This window comes from Epinephelus fuscoguttatus, linkage group LG22 (genome assembly GCF_011397635.1).
Source record: "Epinephelus fuscoguttatus linkage group LG22, E.fuscoguttatus.final_Chr_v1".
Lineage (NCBI taxonomy): Eukaryota > Metazoa > Chordata > Actinopteri > Perciformes > Serranidae > Epinephelus > Epinephelus fuscoguttatus.
This window is the reverse complement of record NC_064773.1, coordinates 13,446,521-13,466,691: the sequence shown is the minus strand read 5'-3', so window position 1 is coordinate 13,466,691 and position 20,171 is coordinate 13,446,521. Positions and strand designations below refer to the sequence as shown.

General features: G+C 41.8%; 1 protein-coding gene across 1 annotated transcript in view; it reads left to right on the top strand.

Annotated features, from left to right (window-relative positions):
- Window positions 1–20,171, top strand: part of snd1 (staphylococcal nuclease and tudor domain containing 1) — a 271,331-nt gene that overhangs the window by 192,303 nt on the left and 58,857 nt on the right. Inside the window, exon 18 of the mRNA XM_049567171.1 lies at window positions 16,242–16,383. Within this exon, the coding sequence (XP_049423128.1) occupies window positions 16,242–16,383 (142 nt within the window). The remainder of the gene's footprint in view (window positions 1–16,241; window positions 16,384–20,171) is intronic.

The following is a 20,171-nucleotide window of genomic DNA, read 5'->3' as shown; positions in this document are numbered from 1 at the left end:
CCTCCGGGGATGATGTGTGTGGTTTTGTGCGTGTGTGCGTGTGTGCGTGTGTGTGTGTGTGTGTGTGTGTGATCTTTGAGCAATGCCTGGTTCGTACTCTCAGCAGTCTGGTTTTCCATACCAGCTGAGTTGGGTGGCACCCATGAGGAGCGTGTGCACAGGTATCGCTTGATGTGTGCATGCATCACCCCGATTACTCATGCACCCACCTGTCCTGTTTCCATGGTAACACCATGCCCCCCCTTCAGTTCATGTGCACATATCACCAATCTCTGTCAGGTGCATCAATTTTGTACTTTTTTAATCTGGCTGTCTGCAGGTCTTTAAAAAGTCTTTAAATGTCTGAAATTTAATATAAATGTCGGGCCTTAAAAGTAATTCAATTGTATTAATTTTGAAATTTTGAGGCCTTTTTTTGGACACACATTTTATCTAATTTCATTAATCTATCTTTTTCTTTTTTGCCAAAATGAGTCAGAGTCCTCAGGGTGTTTTTTTTTTTTTTTTTTTTTTTACTTCATGCTTGCACTTAACTGTTGGCAAAATGTAGATGAACCTTACTCAATCTGATGTTCCTACATATAACCTACCTCTGCATGGGACCACATATAAACTACATAGCTTTACACTTCTGGAATAAGAAGAGAAAAGTGATGCACCGAATTACCGGCCAAACATGTTGGCCACCATCAGGCTATTAGCAAATACGATGGGCAGTGTTTTTCTGTTATGTCACATCCATTTGCCACAGGCTTAAGAGCAGGGCTCAAAGCTCGCATCATCTGGTTATCTCGGGGACGATAGAAAAAGTTTTTGGGACGAACCGAGATCTTCGCTGGGATGTTGTTGGGAGGAAAGGATGCAGTTAACTCACCGCTGACTATTGTTTCCCCTGATAATGCTACATTATGAACAACAAAGCCTTGTTGAAAATGGCAGGCGGAGAGCTACTTAACATTAGCTATCAGCAGTGGTAGCTGGTCAAAGTTTCTCTATCACTTTGTTTACACTTAACCACCAAGGGTAGCGCTACACACTAACAGGATGGAAACACTATTCGACGGGAGAAAACATTTCAATACAACATGGGAATGCTAACACGCTGTTTGTTGTTGTTGCGTTATTGTATTGTACCGACGTTCTTCTGTTGCTTGTAGCTTTTTATGGCTTCTTTTATATCTTGAGAATATCTGTTTGCTGTAGCTAATGCTGTCTTTATGGCTTTACGCTGTCAGTTGAAAATTAGCTAGCTAGCTAACACAGGCACATTTACAGAAATGTCAATTAATGTGCGTTGTCCTTATAGATGATGAAAATGAAATGTTGACGGAGGTTGCATTGAGTTACATTATGATGCGTCTACGCTCCCTTCATTAAAAACGAGTATTAGGCGAAAGTAAATGATAACATTCTCATGATGTGTTCAAATGTAGTCTTGTAAAATGTAGTTTTCAGTAAGAAACTTGGATAAATACTGCTGTTTCAAGGAGAAACCTTTTGTTTTCACGTTATAAAAAAGATGGAAGAGAATTATGCTTTTATATATAGTCAAAAGGTTTTTGAAGCAGTTATTTAAAAATGTTTTTCATGTAAAAGAAGGTCTTTTTAACGTTTGTTTCATTGATTTGTATGGTTGAATTTGCGCTCATTCAGAGGCAGTGTAATGAATAACTTTAAAATCCTTTGGTTTATTTTTTTTTAGTGAAAGTTTCTTTGTTTCCCTGGCACAAACACAATAAAAACTAAATAAATTACCAATACAAAAACATCAGTATTGACCCCCAGTTTTATGTGGTGCATCCCGAGAATAAGATTTTATATTTCTAAAAGCAGTCTTAAGTTTGGTCAAAACTTACATTGAAAAGGTCTTAAAAAGTATTTAATTTAAGTGTCTGATCTCTGTAGACACCCTGTTTTATGTTTTAAGCATATGTCTTTATATCTGCATTTCATGTCTGTTGTCTTTTACTAGCTTTTGTCTTTAGTGTGAAGCATTTTGTGACATCTGCTCTTGAAATGTGCATGTCTTGTCAACAAACACACTTCCTTACGTACATCAGCGGGCTGACAGACCTGCTCCCACCTCCCCGACCAACATCACCAAACACACACACGTCTAAGTGGATCAATTTGTGCCAATTTAAAAAGTGTAACAAGTTACCACCACTGTAGCCTCAGGTCGTTTCCAAGCCCCTGACTGTCGAGCTTGTGTCCGTGCATGTGTATGTGTGTCAGCATAAGGGGGGGTCATATTAGCCGTGTAAGCCGGAGTTGAGTAGCCCCGCCGCCTGCCTGCCGCCTCTGTGATGGCAGAACATCTGTTGGCTGTGATATGAAGCTCGGGAGTATCTCTTTCTCTCTCCTTCTCCCTCTCGCCTCCGCCAGCTCTCCCGTTTCTGTTATGAATTCCCCAGCTGCTCGGCTCCCTCCCTTCACCTAAAAACCCTGTCCCGCGCCACCTGTGCAGTTTTAATGCATAATTTATCTGCTAAGTAACCACATCCAAGAGACTCATCCCTCCATCCCTCGTCCGCTTTTTCCCTCTCTCCCCCTCAGTGATTGGCTCGGGATGTGAAAGTGGACACCTAGTTTCTAATATTCTTATTTAAGCAGATTAGGATTGATTGGGTTCCAGTGGTGGGCAGTGTATCCAAGAGTTGAAATCCACAGCAGTCTGTGTAGCCTCAGCTTGAACCTACATCTTAGCACTGTATCTCTTTGAGGTGTGTGATGCATTTTTAGTGTATCGAGCCCTCGGATTAGATACAGTTCTTTTGTATGGATTCACTGTATCTTTAGCTGCCAGTGCAGTCAGAAACGTTGCCTACAATGACAATATAAAAGTTAAAATCCACCGATGACTTTTTTCTTTTGAAGTCTTCTAGAATCTTCTAGAAAACTTCCTGATTTAATATTGAAGGTTTTGTTCACATTTCAAACAAATGTGGCCCAAATCTGATTATTTTTGCTCTCATGTGACACAGAGCTGAGTAGTGATGGCACAGAAATACAGTTTTTCTTTCAATCTGATCCAGGCCATTTTCATCCGCCCACACGACCACTTGCAGAACGATCATATCGTAATTCATGCATGTGTTCCCCGTACATCCTTGGCTTTTCCACACTATACTTCACTGCGCGGGAGATGACTCTTCCTGTTGTAGAAGAGATTTTGAGATTTTACCGATAACTTTTAAGGCAGTTTTTATCTCCGACCTCTCAGTGCTGTACCCACCAGGATGTACTTTAAGGTCCTCGGGCAGAGGTCTTTTGTCTGTTCCAGAGGCCCGGCTGAAAACTAAAAGGAACAGAGCGTTCGCTTTAAGGGCTCCAAGGCTCTGGAACAGTCTGCCCGAGGAAGTCAGATCGGCCGAGTCAGTGATCTCTTTAAAGTAATTGTAGTAGCAGTAGTTTTTCAAAACATACTTTTATCAGAGACCCTCTCCTGATTTTGTTTGTGTTTAAAGTTCATTGAAACGGTCTTCAAGTTGTTGTTTTCATATCTTGTTGACATGTAAAGCACCTTGTAACTCTGTTTTGAAAAACGCTTTATAATTGAAGATTATTATAATGACTCAACATATAGTGTCGGAACAGGCTGTTGGACTACAGAATTCCGCCGCAATAGTACCACTGCTGCAGCAGGTTGCCAGCCAGTACTCTTTTGACGAGGACAGCTTGCCTACATGCCGTGACAGTACTGTTGTGAGGCATTATTAAAATGTAGCCCTGGACATCCCAAGGCTTGGAAGAACTGTTCCTAGGTGAAACCTTCTAGGCCGTGGCCTCACCTTTTCTGACTCCTCTTCAACACCCAAACCTACCTCCTCACCGAACTACCAGCAATAGCTGCTCATAAAGCTAGTGGACCAAAGGCCATTTGTATGACAGCCTGTTATCCAACAAGGAGCAGACCAGTAAACCATATAACCAATATTTTGACGTCTCCATTGGCAGGCAGTCAAATACAGGATTGATTTACAGATTTTATTTCTATCTGTCAAAGCCTGACTGGAAGCGCTGTCTCATCCTCAGACATGGCAATTTTTATGTTTAGTTGTCTCATTCTTTCTTGCTGTGTCATACAGATGTTGCAAAGTGCTGTTCGGATTCAGCACTGGTATGTTTGTACAGGTAGAAGTCATTATAAAAGAAATACTCGCCTTAGGAGTTCTTTGTGTGCCTGATGTGTTCGACCAGTTGCTTCCCCGAAGATGATATGCTGGTGTTGTGTGATTTCAGTTTTTTACAGCTTGTCAGATAGACCTATGTGCAGCTGACATTTTATGTCACCGTGTCCACGTGTGTGGCCTTGCAGGCCAGTAAGCAGGCATACTGTATTACCCCACCGTGGCAGGAACGATGCCGCCACCACATCATATCTCAACGTGGACCAATTCTTCCCAAGGCCACAGGCATGCCTCTCTGCACATACATGTTTGTGTGTGCTTGTGTGTTTTATGATGCAAGGCTGCCATGCATTTTGTCTGAATATGAGGACAACAGGGAAGGAATGATACCGAAGGTTGCATACACAGTCCTCCCCTTCCTGTAAATCAGCTCTCCTCCCACTACCACGGCCACCACTCTTACTTATCCCACCACGACAAGGTGAGCCATCAGGGTTAATGTGCTAACAACCCCTCTTAACCTTGGAGGCTGGCCTTTTCAGGGCCAGGCGGTTGCGTTGGGTTAATATCTTTTCTCTCTACTGTACAACAGCGATTGGGCCACGCTGCCACCTGTCACTCAACCCGCTGTCTAATCAAGATCAATAATGACAACAGGTCTGGTGTGTCCCATACACTGTGATCAGTATACCTCAAACGAACTCTCAAACAGTCGATGAATCAAAAGTGGGGGACACTAGTAGCCCACCTGTCAGTCAGTCAGGCTGTGTGGTACCTTTATCAGCTCCAAAGATTTACCTGACTTCAACATCAGTAGCTAACAGTGAGTCATATTGGTTTGAATAGTCGGAGTTGAAAAGGGAACATTTGGCACTTATCAGCAAAGAGGAGAAAAGACAGCTTCTTTTTCATCACTTTGATCGACATTTATTCTTTTGAAATAGCCACATAGAGAATATTTTTATGATTTTATTTATTTTGTAGAGGGTGTTTTTCTTTTTTCCCATGGATAGTCCACCCTAAACATCACATTTAGTAAACGATATCAGCACCACCTGTATTTATAAACAGAACCAATCATCAGGCAGTAACCTTTTACCTGTTTATCCAGAGGAGCGTGTAAATATTAATAATTGATAACAAAAATAACAAGCTGCTGCATCTGCTGCATTTTTTAATATGCTTTACTGATTCCACAAGAAGAAAAAGGTACAACACATTTAATAGGGCTGCCCCCAACTAAGAATTTTCCTAGTCGACCAATTTAGGGCCATTGGTCGACTAGTTGCCTGCATGTTTATGATATTAATTTAATTATTAAATGATATATTTTGGGCGGGGCAACACAATGGTTTGAGTTGAAGGTGTGAGAAAGAATAGTATCAGTAACATTGTTAACACTGTGCTACATTACAGAGAAATACAAAACCGTACTAATGAACCAGTTACCATGAAGTTAGATATTGTTGTCAAGAAATTTTGAAAAGTACGTCATATGTATGCTTCCACTGGACACGCAGTAGACAGAATTGATAAATCCTGGTGTTAAGAAGAGGCAGGGTAATCATAGCAGCTTTGATATGGCAGATTGCACCTCTGTGAAGCAATTGTCCGTTTTGTTGATTATTCTCCGCCTCTAATGGCTTAGTCAATACAGACCACCATCATCGAGCAAGAGGAAATCCCGGGTCGTCCACCTCTCTGCCACGCCAACCTGTCCCACCCATGAACGTGACCCCAATGCAGATTTCTATCGAGCTCTTTTTCACTTTGTATGCCAGTCAAATTATTTTCTAGAGCTTGTTGTTATTTACAGGGATAACGTTTGTTTATAATATCATGGAGGGAACACCGTGAATACTCCAATAGAACATAAATGCAGTTATAAAGCATCACAGTATCGACAGTGAGTGTTTGAGTACACTGAGTACCAGCAGGATTGGATTTAGAGCAAAAAGAGTTCAGGCAGTGTTTAACTTTTCATTTGAATATGCATCCTTTACTGACTTCCCAATGCTCCGCTTTGATATCTCCTCTTGTTGTATTGTTGTGTGAGTGAAACTCACCCAGCTAGCATCCAAACAGGATAAAATTAAACGTGTTCCCTCCCTGGTCTTATGTGTAGCTTTAAGCACTTTGATGTGAGCTTCTAAAAAAAGGCTACAAGTGAACACTGAGAGACCGAAAGAGAAAAACGTGCCCTCGATTGAATTAATTAACCATTCTCTCTAAAGGGGATTCATCAGGGATATAATAGGGGCTAAATTGATTTACAAAGTGCGCTCTTATGACTAACATGCTCCTATTGATTTCAGATGTTCTCCAAGTGTGATTGGGTAATGAATTAACAATGGAACTGTGATAAGTTCCCATGCAAGGAGAGAGACCACTTATTATCTTGTTCATATTACTCCATATTACTGCTGGTTTGTGACAGCTGCATTGTTTTGGAACCACACGGGTTTCTCCCAGGTTGAGATGGCTTAGCAGCCTTGTCCACTGTCACAGTTCCTGACCCTTGGACTGGTGAACGCAGCAGCATGCAGAATACAGGGTATGTACCGTAGATTGACGCATGTAGTGTGGATCCAAGGTCACAAGCACGAGTCCCACCCGAACACTTTAAGCTGAACAGCATTAACAACAAACACTGAGGTTAGCACAAAAGCAGATTGGTGTGCGAGTCAGTCACGCCATGGTGAGCGCAAATGAAACGCCAGAGCTGGAAGACCAGCTTGTAAATTTCCTGTCAGTTAAAACCGATATGGGCGGTGTGTTGGCATTGCTTCACTGTCGTAGGGTCTGTGAATGAAAACACATCCAATATGCTAACGCACATTCGACAGCATCACCCAGATGTGCTGATCTCAGGGATGATAAATGTTTAGGTGCTTTGAATGTACAAGTATTTTTAATTATTTTTAATCATAGACATTTAGCTAAAATCTTGGGACAGTGTTTGTTTTAGCTGTAGAAGTTGTGAAATCAATTTTTTAGACATTTTATCTGCCCAAACAGCAGTTGCTATAGCTGTAAAAAGCAAAAACCACATTCATTGTGACTAGCCATGATGGAGTACAATGTACAATTTTGTACCTGGCTCTGCACTCTCCTGACATTTTTCGTTTTCCTTGAAAGGTCTAGTGAAATGGTTGTCAACTGGTGGGTCACAGGTGCTTGCAAACATCTCAACTTTGTAAAACACACTCTCTGTTTTGAAGTGCAGTAAATTTCAGGCACAGAGCTTTCATTTTGAAGTGCCATTTCCTGTTAACGACAAGTTGACGACATGGCGCAAACACAAGTATGATGCCGAATGTATTAAACTGTGTGGACCTTGAACTCATGACTAAGAAGAAATCTGGACCCCATGGCTGGACCATTTGGGAACCACTTGTCTAGTGTGTAGGATTTAGTGGCATTGAGCAGTGAGATTGCAGATCTGAATCTTCTCCAGTGTGCCGAGTGTGTAGGAAACTGCGTTGGCTGACATAAAATTGTGAACGTCCCTATCTAGAGCCGATGTTGGCTTTGTCCGTTACTACTAAAGAAACAAAATGGTAGACTCCATTGAAGAGGACCTGCTCTGTATGTAGATATAAACGGCTCATTCTAAGATACTGAAAACACTATTCTTATTTTCAGGTGATTATACACTGATGAAAACATAGTAATAAATACTGTATTCTATTTCTGCCAATATATCTATATCCCACTAAATCGTTTGTACTGGTCCTTTAAGGAAACTGCTGTCTCCCTTACGTTACGTCTATAGCAGTAAGATGACAATAATTCCAGGGAGAGTTTGTCCCTTTGTCTTTATGACAAATTGACTGTAAATCCACATCTTCAAGCTGATAATACATATTTAAAAAAAAAAAAAAAAGTCTTCCTGGGCAGTATGCCGCCATTCCCTGCAGGGGGCTCACATCTTTGTCACCTTTTCCCACCCCCTAATGAGTTTGCACCCCTGCATATATGTGAGCATATAGTGAAGTGATGACAGTTTAATTAGGAATTGTGAAGACAGACTGTATTTAGATTATTGCTCATAAATGTTCTTTTCAAGTGGCGCTGTCTTCTGAGTATGCCAGATTAATTATAAACTGGGTGTAACATGATCTGAATTTTATAGAAGAGTATGATTTACTCAAATTATAGCAAGTTTTACAGATTCAGATTTGAGTCTTGTTTTCACTTTTGTATAAATGTTCTTTTGTTACAGTTAGAGGTTTAAACCAAAGCCTTTATGTCTCTTTATGATATAGATTTGCCTGCTAAGGAAGTGCACTGTATGTACTTTAGGTAGCAATGGTGATTTTTGTATTAACAGATCATAAACACACACACACACTACTAGAATTGACACGCTGCCACCTTTAATCAGTGTTCAAACCAGCCCTCACCACCTTGTTCTGGCACTATGTGTGTGTTCAGTCATCCATCTGTCTGTGTATTCACCCACCTGTGCTTGTATGTGTGAATCTACTGTACGAATGTAGCACAGTTTGCTTAGTCTTGGTAAGCCGCCGCGCTCTTCATCAAATTATAAATATTCAGACAAATCAGCGCTAAGCTAATCAGCAGCCCACTCTCCAGCGCTGAGCTGCACTTGTCAAAGAGCTACTCTTCCATCAGCGAGGTATCTGGCGTGCCAGGCTGGGAAATAAAGACCCACCACCAGTGAATTGCTGTAACGATTTGGCTATAACCATTCTTCCGTTTTTTGTTGGTTTTTTTTTACTCTTCAGGGCGCGAGGCACTTTGCATCCAAGCTACAGCGGCTGGTATCTTAGTCATATTTTTTATGACAGGAAAATATTTTTCAATTGTGCACAGATCATTTTTTTTACTGTCGTGTTGAATCAGATGATAAAGCAGTGAGATTACTGAGGTGTAGCGAGATAAAGGAGGCAGGGAAACAGAAGGGGAAGAGAATAAAAGGTAGGAGAAAATGGATTTATAAAATGGAAATGGGAACGGGACTAATCCTCACCACACACGCTCCAACACTTCTTTCATGTGGTTCCGATAGTCACCATGTGAAGCAATGGAGCAGCATTGCCCCATCATCACGTTACCCCACTGGACTCAGTTGGGTGTAAGTGTGTTTTGTCATTCAGGACTTGTGAAGGTCAGCCTAACCTGCCATCTCTCTCAGCCCGGCCTCCATTATTAGGACTTGTTGTCCTTTCAGCCCGAGCTTAATAGCCTGCCGCGTTTTTCCCTTTTCCCATCTTTCTATCGCTCTGTTCTCTTCCCTCTCTCTCCCGCTCTCCCTCTATCCTTCCCTCTCTCATTGTCTCTGGCAGCTCGGTGGCTCGAGCGTCTGGCTGCAGTTGCAGAGCAGCAGCAGAAGCAGCAGTCACATACCTGCATTCAAGTGGAACAAACAGGATGGTTGGCTGCTCACGGAAGGTCATCGGCCCTGGGCGCAGCTTGTGTGTGTGTGTGCAGGCGCGTGCACGTATCTGTGCATTTATTTGTGCTTTAAAAAGAGACGGAGCTCTACAGTGTTTCTAATAGAGCAAAATAAATAGGCAATAGGTGACCAACAATGTGGATTCTGACTGTGACTGCATGTCGTTTAGCTTATACTACGTTACAGAAATACTTCACCCACAAATTCAGCATATTTATATAAAATAACAGTGTGACTCAAAGGATGTAGACTGTGGCTATAAGCCTGCTATTAGGCAGTTATTTAGGTCGACATTCTCCCTTCCTTCTGCTTTTGTGCGTTACTGTTTTCAAAACCCCCTTGGCTACAGGAGACAACAACCTGCAAGCTAAAAAAAATTACACACTGAAAATGGCATGTTTTGATGATGACTCGGATCATGCAGTGAGGCATGCCTGCTTTGTTCTTTCACTAAATTGTTGTAGAGAACAACAGTGGATAAAACAACTTGTAAACACACCTTGGAAAAGCCCATACTCCGTCTCACTGGACTCAATGTTGATTTGTTTTCTGACACAGCACACAATTTGCCAGATCTTTCTTAATGTCTCCAGTCAAGCGATACCTGAAAACGAGCGTCTTTGCTCCAGGGGTCTGACTTTGGTCCATACCGACTTCCTGCCAGATCAGCAAACTTTATGTTGCTACTGTCAATGGAGCCGCTCTTCTTCTGAAGTTGTTATTGAGGAAAGACTTGTATGACTTGGGATCAATCTGCAGCCTTGCAGGATATTTATTGAAGACACAGCTTAAAATACTGCAACACTGAGACAGCCCCGTAGAGCAGCTCACCAAACATTCTTTTACTCCCCCTCAAATAAACATACCTAACTTTATGTGTGTGTGTGTATGTGGGTGGGTGTGATTTCCTGCCGTTTCCCAGAGCTTACACTTATTTTCTCGTAATACTTGGTGTTTTACCACAACTTGTTCCTGCCAACGACATGTTTCCCATCACAATGTTTCACCATCACAATGTGTCGCCATCACAGTGATCTCCAGGTCACCTTGTTCTAAGACAGAGTGAGACCATTCAGGGTTGCTCAGTTTTAGTAAACATGTTTACTTCTAACTTGACCTAAGGAGTCAAGTATTTTAAGATCTTTTCACCACTACACTGTAAAACTATAAATCATGAAATCAAGTAAGATTTTAGATTTTAGAAGACAAACTCACACTGACATTGGAACAGCTAGACTCTGCCGTTAAACCTGTTACTAACCTCTTGGCGACGATAGCCGTGTGATACCTACAGTTAGCCCTGTGTAGATAGGTTTAGCTATGCGAAACTAATCCATTACTCACCCTGTGTTACCTTGAATTCATGCAGAAAATTTTGTTTACCGAGCATACAACTACATAAATAAGACTTGGATTATACTACACAAGTTGTGTGAGAGTTTGCAAACAGATGTTCTGATACAGTTTTGCTGTTGTCAAATGTGGATGCCCTTTTACTTCAGTCATAAAGAATGTTCACCATTTTTGGATTCTTCGTTTACCGTGCAGGCAAATACCAGTTTACTTTACGAATTCAACATAACACAGGGTGAGTAACTGATATACAAATGGTCATTTTGTGGCTAAAGTATTCCTTTGACTTTGAGCAACCACATCTTGTTTACATAAAGGTTTCGTGGAGACATTTTCAGCTCAGGTGTACACAACATGCCTCTTATGGCATGCCTATAAAAGAGTGTTTTTCAGTTTTTCATGCTTGTATTATGATTAGTTCAGGCCGCATGACAGCTCATGTTTCACTTGCACTGTATAAACGCTACCCAAAGGAGACTGGAGCTACTGCTGCTGCTTTACTGAGGTGCCACTCACGCTTTGCCTCCTGTGTAGACACCTTATTTTCACCCCCGTTTACACATGCAGCTACAAAGGGAGTAGGAGAATCAACAGGATGTCATTTTCTGTGGAAACCTGCTAGACAAGGAGGGAGTCTAGTTGTGTTTATAGAGTTCATAGAGAACTTAAAATAAGAAGGCAGGTTTTTCTGTTGGTCTTTGTACCTGTCTCTCTTCACTGTGACATCCACTCTCGACACAAAGTCAGGGGTCAACAGGAAGCCTCGTGGCTGTGCTCGGTGTCCAATCCCGCCGTAAGCCCACCCACTTGCCACCACCCTAAAGGTGCCACGGTGACGGCCACCAGTCTAATCAAAGGTGACACTTTAATCTTTGTCATCCTTAATTGGCGCTGCAGGTTTGATTAAAAGCCAAGCCATGTCAGCTTGATCGCACTGTGGGAAGCATTTTTGCATTCCTGCATTTGTGACTGTGCATATAATGTGTGCATGTGGCTGTATATAAGTGTGCTAATAGTGCACATGCCTGTCTAATGCCGCACAGGAAAAAAAAATCCTGGTTGATCTCAGGGTTTACGAAGCGTGGCTGCGTTTTCAGTCTTCATTAACCTTGCTCGCCCTCAATCCACAGAATTTCTACCTGTTTTTTCCCTCCTTCCTTCCCTCCTATTTCCTTCTCTTCTCCAGCTCTGTTCTTTTTTTCTGCAGCATTTGTGGGATGAATAATTGAATGTAATTGGGTAGTGTGACCCTGCCTTGTGTCAGGAGCTCGGCAGGGCAGCAGCGTTCAGTTCTTCTGTCACTCGTTTATGGGTAACAGTTGGAAGCATTTCTTTCCTGGCCGTGGCTATTGTTGTTTTTTTTCTCCCCTCCAGATCTCATTCAATTTCGCTTACACACACACAGTTCACTCCTAAGACTCTTGCCACTGTACATCGCCACATCAATGAGGTAAAAGGATAATCTAAGCATGCAGAAGAGCCAGCATATTAAAAAAAAAAAAAAAAAAAAAAAGGAAGCCGCGGGTATGATTAACTAAGCCTTAACACTAGCGTAGCTCTGCAGATGAGCTAAGGCAGAGTGAAAAAAAATGACAACATTAAAACTAGCTAATCTAATTAGCTCGATGATACCATGCAGTTAAATAATTAGCCAGAACCTAATTGGCTAATATCAGCGCGCTGTTAAAAAATCTGTCTGCCTCTTTTCCCTCTCTTTCTGTAACCTTTAAAAGTAAACACTTCCCAAATAGCCTGCAGAAACGAACGGTAACAAGCTGTGCTGCTGCTGCTGCTGCACAAGAAGTTGGAGCGCTGTGAAGCTTGGTTGCACTTTTTGACTTCTGAGCTCCCCGCCCATCTTTACTCCCCGTCTCCTCCTGTACATCTCCTTCACTCCCCCCCCTTTTCCTTCTCCTGCGTTTCATCTGCAGGGAGTTGATTAGCTCGCTTTCATCCTGACCATCCTGTGTTGGTGCACGTGCTAAATACAATTACTGTACTTGAAGATGTGTACAAACACCCTGTATTCAGTCTTGACAACCACCCACTCTTTTCTGCCGCATCCCTTACTCTTTCTGTAAACACACACGTGCACACAAACACACACACACATCTACTGACATCCGTGCAGTTTGATATGTGGCCCAAGGCAAAGCACTTCTCCCTAATGAGCCTTCTGCCCTCTGTTTCTCCTGGGGAGCCGAAAGAGAAGTAACCTTGATGCAGCATAGAAAGGATGTAGCCTGCTTTTACACACACAAATCGCTTTGTTTGTGAGGAGCCTCATTGACTACCTTATTTCCTAAACCTGTGATGTTATCGTCAACACTACACAGTTTACCCCAGCCCTGAATGAATTGTAATTTGAGTCTTAACCCAGGACTTAACTCTAAAATAACGCTTTAAAGACGTTTAAATTAGCCACAATGTCCTCATGTTTTAAAACAGCCATCAATCTAAAAGTCCAAATCCCAGATTTGTTCTGAAGAATAGGTGGAAGTGCAGGAACACACAGAAAGTGCGCCGATTGCGAATCTTTTGGCTTGGTTTCCAACTTGGAAGATTCCAATTGTCTTTATTTCGAGGAACTGAAATTGACCGCATTCACAAACATTTTTGTAACTTTTCTTTAATGGAAATTCAATTGTATGTTTAAAAATAATAAAATATTGACTATTATTAATAGCGTTTAAATTTTCTCAAACTGAACCAGTTTACAGGACCTTCTGTCACGCTCACTCAAGCAAATCTCAAAATGAAAAGGCTCAAGCTTCCTGGACAGAGCTGTTTGTTGGACAAATAAAATCCAACTGAAACTATCTGCAGTGTATCCCACTTCATCTCTGAAAAATCTGAGAAATATTCTGTACTGTGCATGCAGACCTACCTCAGAGAGTCAGCCTTTTTTTAAAATCTAAAACTATTTATTTATTTATACAAGACTATTTATGAATCAGTATCTGTTGACAAGAATGGAAAGGTGTGTGTTCAGTTTATATTGGCTCCCACTTCTGCATGAACAGCGCCCTCGTGCCTGCCGCACCCTCTGCACATGGCGCAAGAGGAGAGCAGAGGCCCTGTGCCGATCTTTGATTTTTCTGAGCAGCATGCATTGGAAAGAATTACAGTCCTTGATGGTCTGAAAAAGTGCCTACTTTTGTTGCAATTTAGAAATAAAGTTGCTAAGAGGATCTGCAAAGCCCCTTAGAAGGGGACTTGACATAGCTTTGGTGTTTGATGACCTGGGAATGAAAATGGGTTGCAGCAGCTGGGACAATAGTCAGTTACTGTCTGTGCTGTTGTGCGTGTAACATGAACCATTGTGCGGTGTGTGCATGTGAATTTGATCGGCATAAAATTTGATACACCTGAGACTGATTTGCCATTCACCAGTCATGACCGATTAAGCTTAAAATCAGCTGATATCTTGGTTCAATGAAGGACGAGTGCAGCTAAGCGTTGAGTTGAGTCTGGTGTGTCTTGTTCATGCCAAAAAAAGCACAGCATCACCAACAACCCTCAATCACTGGAAATCATTTAAACACATGTGGGGCATGTTGAATGCTTTCCTGTGTTATTTCTGAATGTCTTGCTCCATAATTTTCTACTTCTACAATGTTTTGATTGTCACATTTTAACAGGAACATATTTTCAGTTATGAGCCAAAGCTGTTTTTTTACAGTTTCACTTTATCTTTGACAGAAACTGTAAATTAGGGCAGCAACTAAAGTTTATAATCTAATGTTAATTTATCTATGGATTATTCTCTCCGATAATCAGCTAATCAGTTCGTCTATAAAATCTACAAGCTCCATGTGATGTCTTCATGTTGATTGTTTTGTCCAATCAATGATCCAAAGCCCAAAGAAATTCAGTTTGCTATGATGTCCTCGTGAGACCCTGCGTCCTCATATGAGAACATCACATTTTGGGTTTACTTTGGGTGCACTTCATTCCACTTATCTTAGATCCGTTAACCTCGCTCATGGACACTTTTTTGTCCCATCTGGTGGCCCTGGTGGAGCTTCCTAAAAGCCGTAACACGGTTTCCATTGGTGAACATGCAGAAGGATCATTTGCACAATACACTAATCCATGTGAAAACAAGATGGCAGCCATCTCTGCCAAGTCAGTCTGCAGCTGATCCCGACACAAAAGTGGACAAGGTCCAAAACCTGATCACAGTTTATGGTTGAAACTTGTTTATTTAGGATTAATAATGTTTATAGTTTGTTATGGCAACAAATTTGACCAACTTTAACAACAGTAACAAGATAAGACACTGTTAATGAGGGAGTACTTGTGTGAAGACATTGGGACTTTATTATTGTTGACAATGTTTATTTTTTTAAACTTATCGGGTCCTACTGATCCTAAATAGCTGGGAGATATTAAAAATGCTTACCAAACAGAAGTGCGGGTCTCAGGAGGATATATGACAAATAACAGCATCAAATCATTACATTGTGAAGCTTGAACCAGCAAATCTTTGGTATTACTGCTTGAAAATAACTCCAGCTGTTCTTTGATAGTCAAAATAATTACCAGTTACATATCTATCAATCAAGTAATCCATGAATCCATTGTTTTGGCTCTACATGCAGCCATCTTTTCAGTTTCTGCCGTGTCTTAAAATCCATTTTCGTCTTGGATGTAAACTGATCATTTGGCTTCTTTTACCATGAGAATTATTCAGGTTCTGTTAATTTATAGAGTTATTTATAACGGCTATGATTACTTTGAAATCATCTGTGGGGAATGTTAAATCAGTGGACTGATTTATTACTTCTCTATCATTAGTTATATGTCTGTTGATGAGGTCTGTCGCACAAGAGCTTTGCATTTATCTGCTGAGAATCTTTGCAGCGTCACGGTGGTTCAGAAAGCTGTGGTAGAAACAATAGACTGTGCCACATGCTGACGGCATCGTGGGTTTGAGTTTGGCCGGAGATAATGACAGCAAATATATTGGCTTGACGATGCTATAGTAATATGTAGCCATGCCTGGTATCTTGTATTATTCTGCTGCTCTCACAAATGTGTGACCAAATCAGTCATTAGTGGAAAATGTGTGAATCACTGTTATGTCTCAAGTGGGTGGAAAAAGATATTCAAAACATTTAGTGACGGGACATATCAAGGGCATTCTCATCTTCCCATCATTAGTTTGAGTCATGTTCTGTGACACATAATCTACTGTCCTTACTGATATGGTTTTCCCCTCTCATATTACACATAGAATAATATAAAATGCTCAAGCACCATGCTTGTGCGGCAAAGGTCAGGTTTTTGTTGCGGTCACTGACCTGTCTGTGTCTCCTCTGTGTTTGTTGTAGATCTGGGCCAATTACGAGGAGAAGCCAGTCGAGGAAGTCGTGCATCAAACAGAGGAGAAGGAGCGAGTGGCCAACTACAGACCAGTGTATGTGACCGAAATCTGCGACACCCTGCACTTCTACGCCCAGGACGTCGAGACAGGTAGGACGAGATTCATGTGTTTGTGTGCATGCAAGAACGACGGGCTCAAATACTGTATGTATTTGACACAGAATCCACGGGTAGATCAAATGCCAACTAGTGAAAGTTGAAGTTTCTGTATGAACACGTTGTATTACTCCACTCTACAATGACTGTTTCATCACCCCATACAATCCTACACAAATACCCACGATCTGGAGGTGCAGGCAAGGGCTCTCTCTTACTTTTTATTTCCTTTTAACAGCACACTGACTTTATGAATGACAATTATCTCTACCACTCTGACATTCACCTCATCCCTTGCCGCAGCATCCCTCCCACCAGCGGAGACAAAACAAAGGACGTCCTACTTGTTATTACTACTGAATGACAGGAATAAATCACACCATCCCTTCTTGTCACCGCTGACAGGGGGAGGAAAGGAGAGAAAAGTTCGGAGATGGGAAAACTAACAATCCCTAGTATTCCCGCATGAATGCTCCCTCTGACAAGCTCTGTTTGCATCTGTATATGTGTGAGTGTGTGTGCGCGCATGACATAATACCTCACCCTATTCTGTTTTGTTCCGGGTAATGGCCCGTCTTTTAGGTAGTATACTTAATGGGCCATCCTCTGCAGTATCAAAATCAAGGTGTGTGCGAATGTATACATATGTACAGTGTTGAATTACAAGCAAATACACACTGCAGTTTGTTGTTAGTAAGCTGTCCGAGGTAGCAACAGTAACTAAGTGCAGACAGAGCTCGTGCTCAGGCTGCTATTCACTGAGCAGAGCTATTATTGCCATCGCAGTCAATATTTTAAGAGCCACATAATGAAAGAACTGAATTTTCTTTTAAGAGATTTTCAGAGCAGTGTTTGGGGGAAACGTGGCCAAACAACATGTGTCTCAGCCCTCTCTGAATCATCATTACAATCCTTGAAGGAGTTTTGGGATTTGAACCAACTTGTCCTTGACACCTTGGATTTCGCGACATAATCATTGTGACAATTACACCAAAACCTGCGCTCACAAACTAGCTGGAGCAGATCTGAAGCCCGCGTGCCAATCACTATCCCTTCATCGTCTGCCAGTTTGTGTGTGGGAGCGGTACAGGATGCGGAGGTCTTCCTCTCACAGCCGGCCCCCCCACATCTGGCTCCACTGGCAGTCGACTGTCAGAGGCCATGAAATTGACTTTGGCCACCTCTCACTTTGCCTCACTGCCGTAATTAATTAATTTGCCTTCATTTACTGCCAATCTGAGCCTAATCATCACTCACACCATAATAATCCAATCATATATGAGTGCGGGAAGCATTTGGCCCTCAATTGTTCTTTTGAAACCCCCCCCTCATACCTTTCTTCACTCCAGGTAAGTATGCACAAACAATCTGTTATTCAGCTTCTCGCCCGGAGCTATGGATTCAAATCTAAAGCCTTTACACCTCCTCGGGCTACTTTGGCTTCACTCCCCTGCAAGTCAGGAGAGATGTGCAAGGTTTTATCCCTGATCAAGGCCCTGTGTCACTGGGAAGATGCTGAAATGAGCAGTACATGGCACATGTTAACCTAAGGCCAAATTCCGCCACCTTTTTGTGGATATCCCATCAGAGTTGATGTTGAATGTAGTCGATTGGAGCACTAAATTCCTCATTGTGTGCTATATTGACCGAGAAAGCAGTTTGCAGCTGCAAAATCTGTCGTCCCTCCAACATCCAGTGCCATAATTCGATGTTACATTGACGTAATTGGAAGTAGGAAGACCTAAAGGTTGGATTTTGCCTCCGGGTAGGCAGGGAGCATGTTCGGGATGCCGCTCGAAAACACAATGTCCTTGTTCTCTATGCATGTATTGCAAACTAGCTTCATTTCCAACAGTGAAAATGGCATCCTAAAAAAAAGAGTGCTGGAGATTTTATGGACAGGGATACATTTTATAGTATATTTTGGCTGACGATATTCAGCTATATCTATTCAAGCCAAAGTATACGGCCGAAGTAATGCAGCGGAGAGAAGCCGAGGCTGCGGCTGCTGTACAAGAAGGTATGGACATACATGCTTACATGACTTGCAAACATGTCAAGTTTGTAAAAAAAACACACTTTGTTTTTAAGTAGAGTGAATTTCTGTGCCGTTTCCTGCTGTAGATTGAGTGACTAATGGACAGCTGCTTGACAGAGACAGCAAACTAGCTTGACGACATGGTCAAACACAAGAGTACTGCTGAAAGTATTAAATTGTGTGGATCTTGAACTAATGACTAAAGAGAAATCTGGACCCTGTGGGTGGCCCAATTTGGAACCACTGATATAAACTGTAACATACGGTATATTTTATTTGCTCAGTGTTACCTGGTATCGATCCATGTAGCCTATGTAGACCTGTGTGTCCCTGACATGTAGCTGCCTCACCTTTGAGTCTTTGTTGATGTTGTGTGTATGGTATGGAGCGGGTAAAGCTGCAAATGAATTGCCCTTTCGGGACCAATAAAGTCTGAACTGAACTGACAACCAACACCAGCAGGGTCGGGAGGGCAGGTGACCATTGATTGAGTATTTTTGGCACCTAAAGCTATTGTAAGCTGTTTTGTTGAGTTGCCTCTTAGCAACATGCTCTGAGAAACAGAAGGTGGGCTTTTATTGTGAAAGACAGACACTGCCGGCATGGCTCTGCAAGTAGGAGAACCATCCACACACTCTACATAGAAGGCGGCAAAAATATCCTTTTAATGCCTTCAGCATCACTTACTGTGATCAGGGAAAATGAAAAGGTGAATGTGTTATAGAATATTTAAGGCAGTTGGAGTTTAGGGGCCTTTGGGAAACCTACAGTGCCTGAGCTACACATGAAAGAGAGTTTTATTGATTTTTTTTTTTTTTTCCCATGTTTCTCATATATTCTTCATTTCTATAAGATTCCTGGGGAAACGGCAAGATGCAAAGCATTTACAACTTTCTCACAGGAGCGACCTAAGTGTTGCATTTAAAGAAATTGTACACAAACTGCATTTTTTATATTGCTGTTCTCAGTGTATTTTGACAGGAGAGCTGTGAGTTATTTAATCTTTTCTCATATAAAGGCTTGATTTTAGATGATCCAGCAATGCTGGGGCCTTTTATTTATTTATTTTTCCCTTTAATTGGCCCGTGTTCTTCCACCAAGAAGCTTACGTGCTAGTTAAAAAAAAATGTTATTCTCAGCAGGGAGGCAAAACCTGACCAGTCCTCACCCCTGCCTCCTTCTCCTCATCTCCCTCTGTATCACGTTGTTTGCTCCATCCCCACCTCCCTCCGTCTCTTTTTACTCCCTTGGTCTCTTTCGTTTTCGCTGACGCTTCCTCAAAGCTACATTAAGTCATACCAGCCCCTTGAAGAGCACATCAAAGTGTTAGGGCCTGTAAAATCATACAAGCTGAGTGCTTTGCAATATCATTACATGTAACACCCCCCCACGCTCCCTCCCTTTCCCTCAATTTCTGACAAGAAGGAATTTATGTACCCAGATAAGCTTGGAAGCAGCGTCTGAATTTCATAAATGCACTTGTGATTGCAAATGATGACAACACAACACTTCACATGAATGATAGAGCAGTTATAATGCGTGCCACAGTTCATGCTCCAAAATGTGACATAGAATTTTATCTATGTGTTATGACTGCTTTTGTCCCTAGTGTACTGCACTTTGACCATGCCAATTAACCTCTAACAAATCGTGGCTGTCAAGTAATTGATTCAGGACAAAAACAAATGCTCACACGTCACTAAAATTATACTCAGCAAAAGATGCAGTACTCAGCAGAACACTG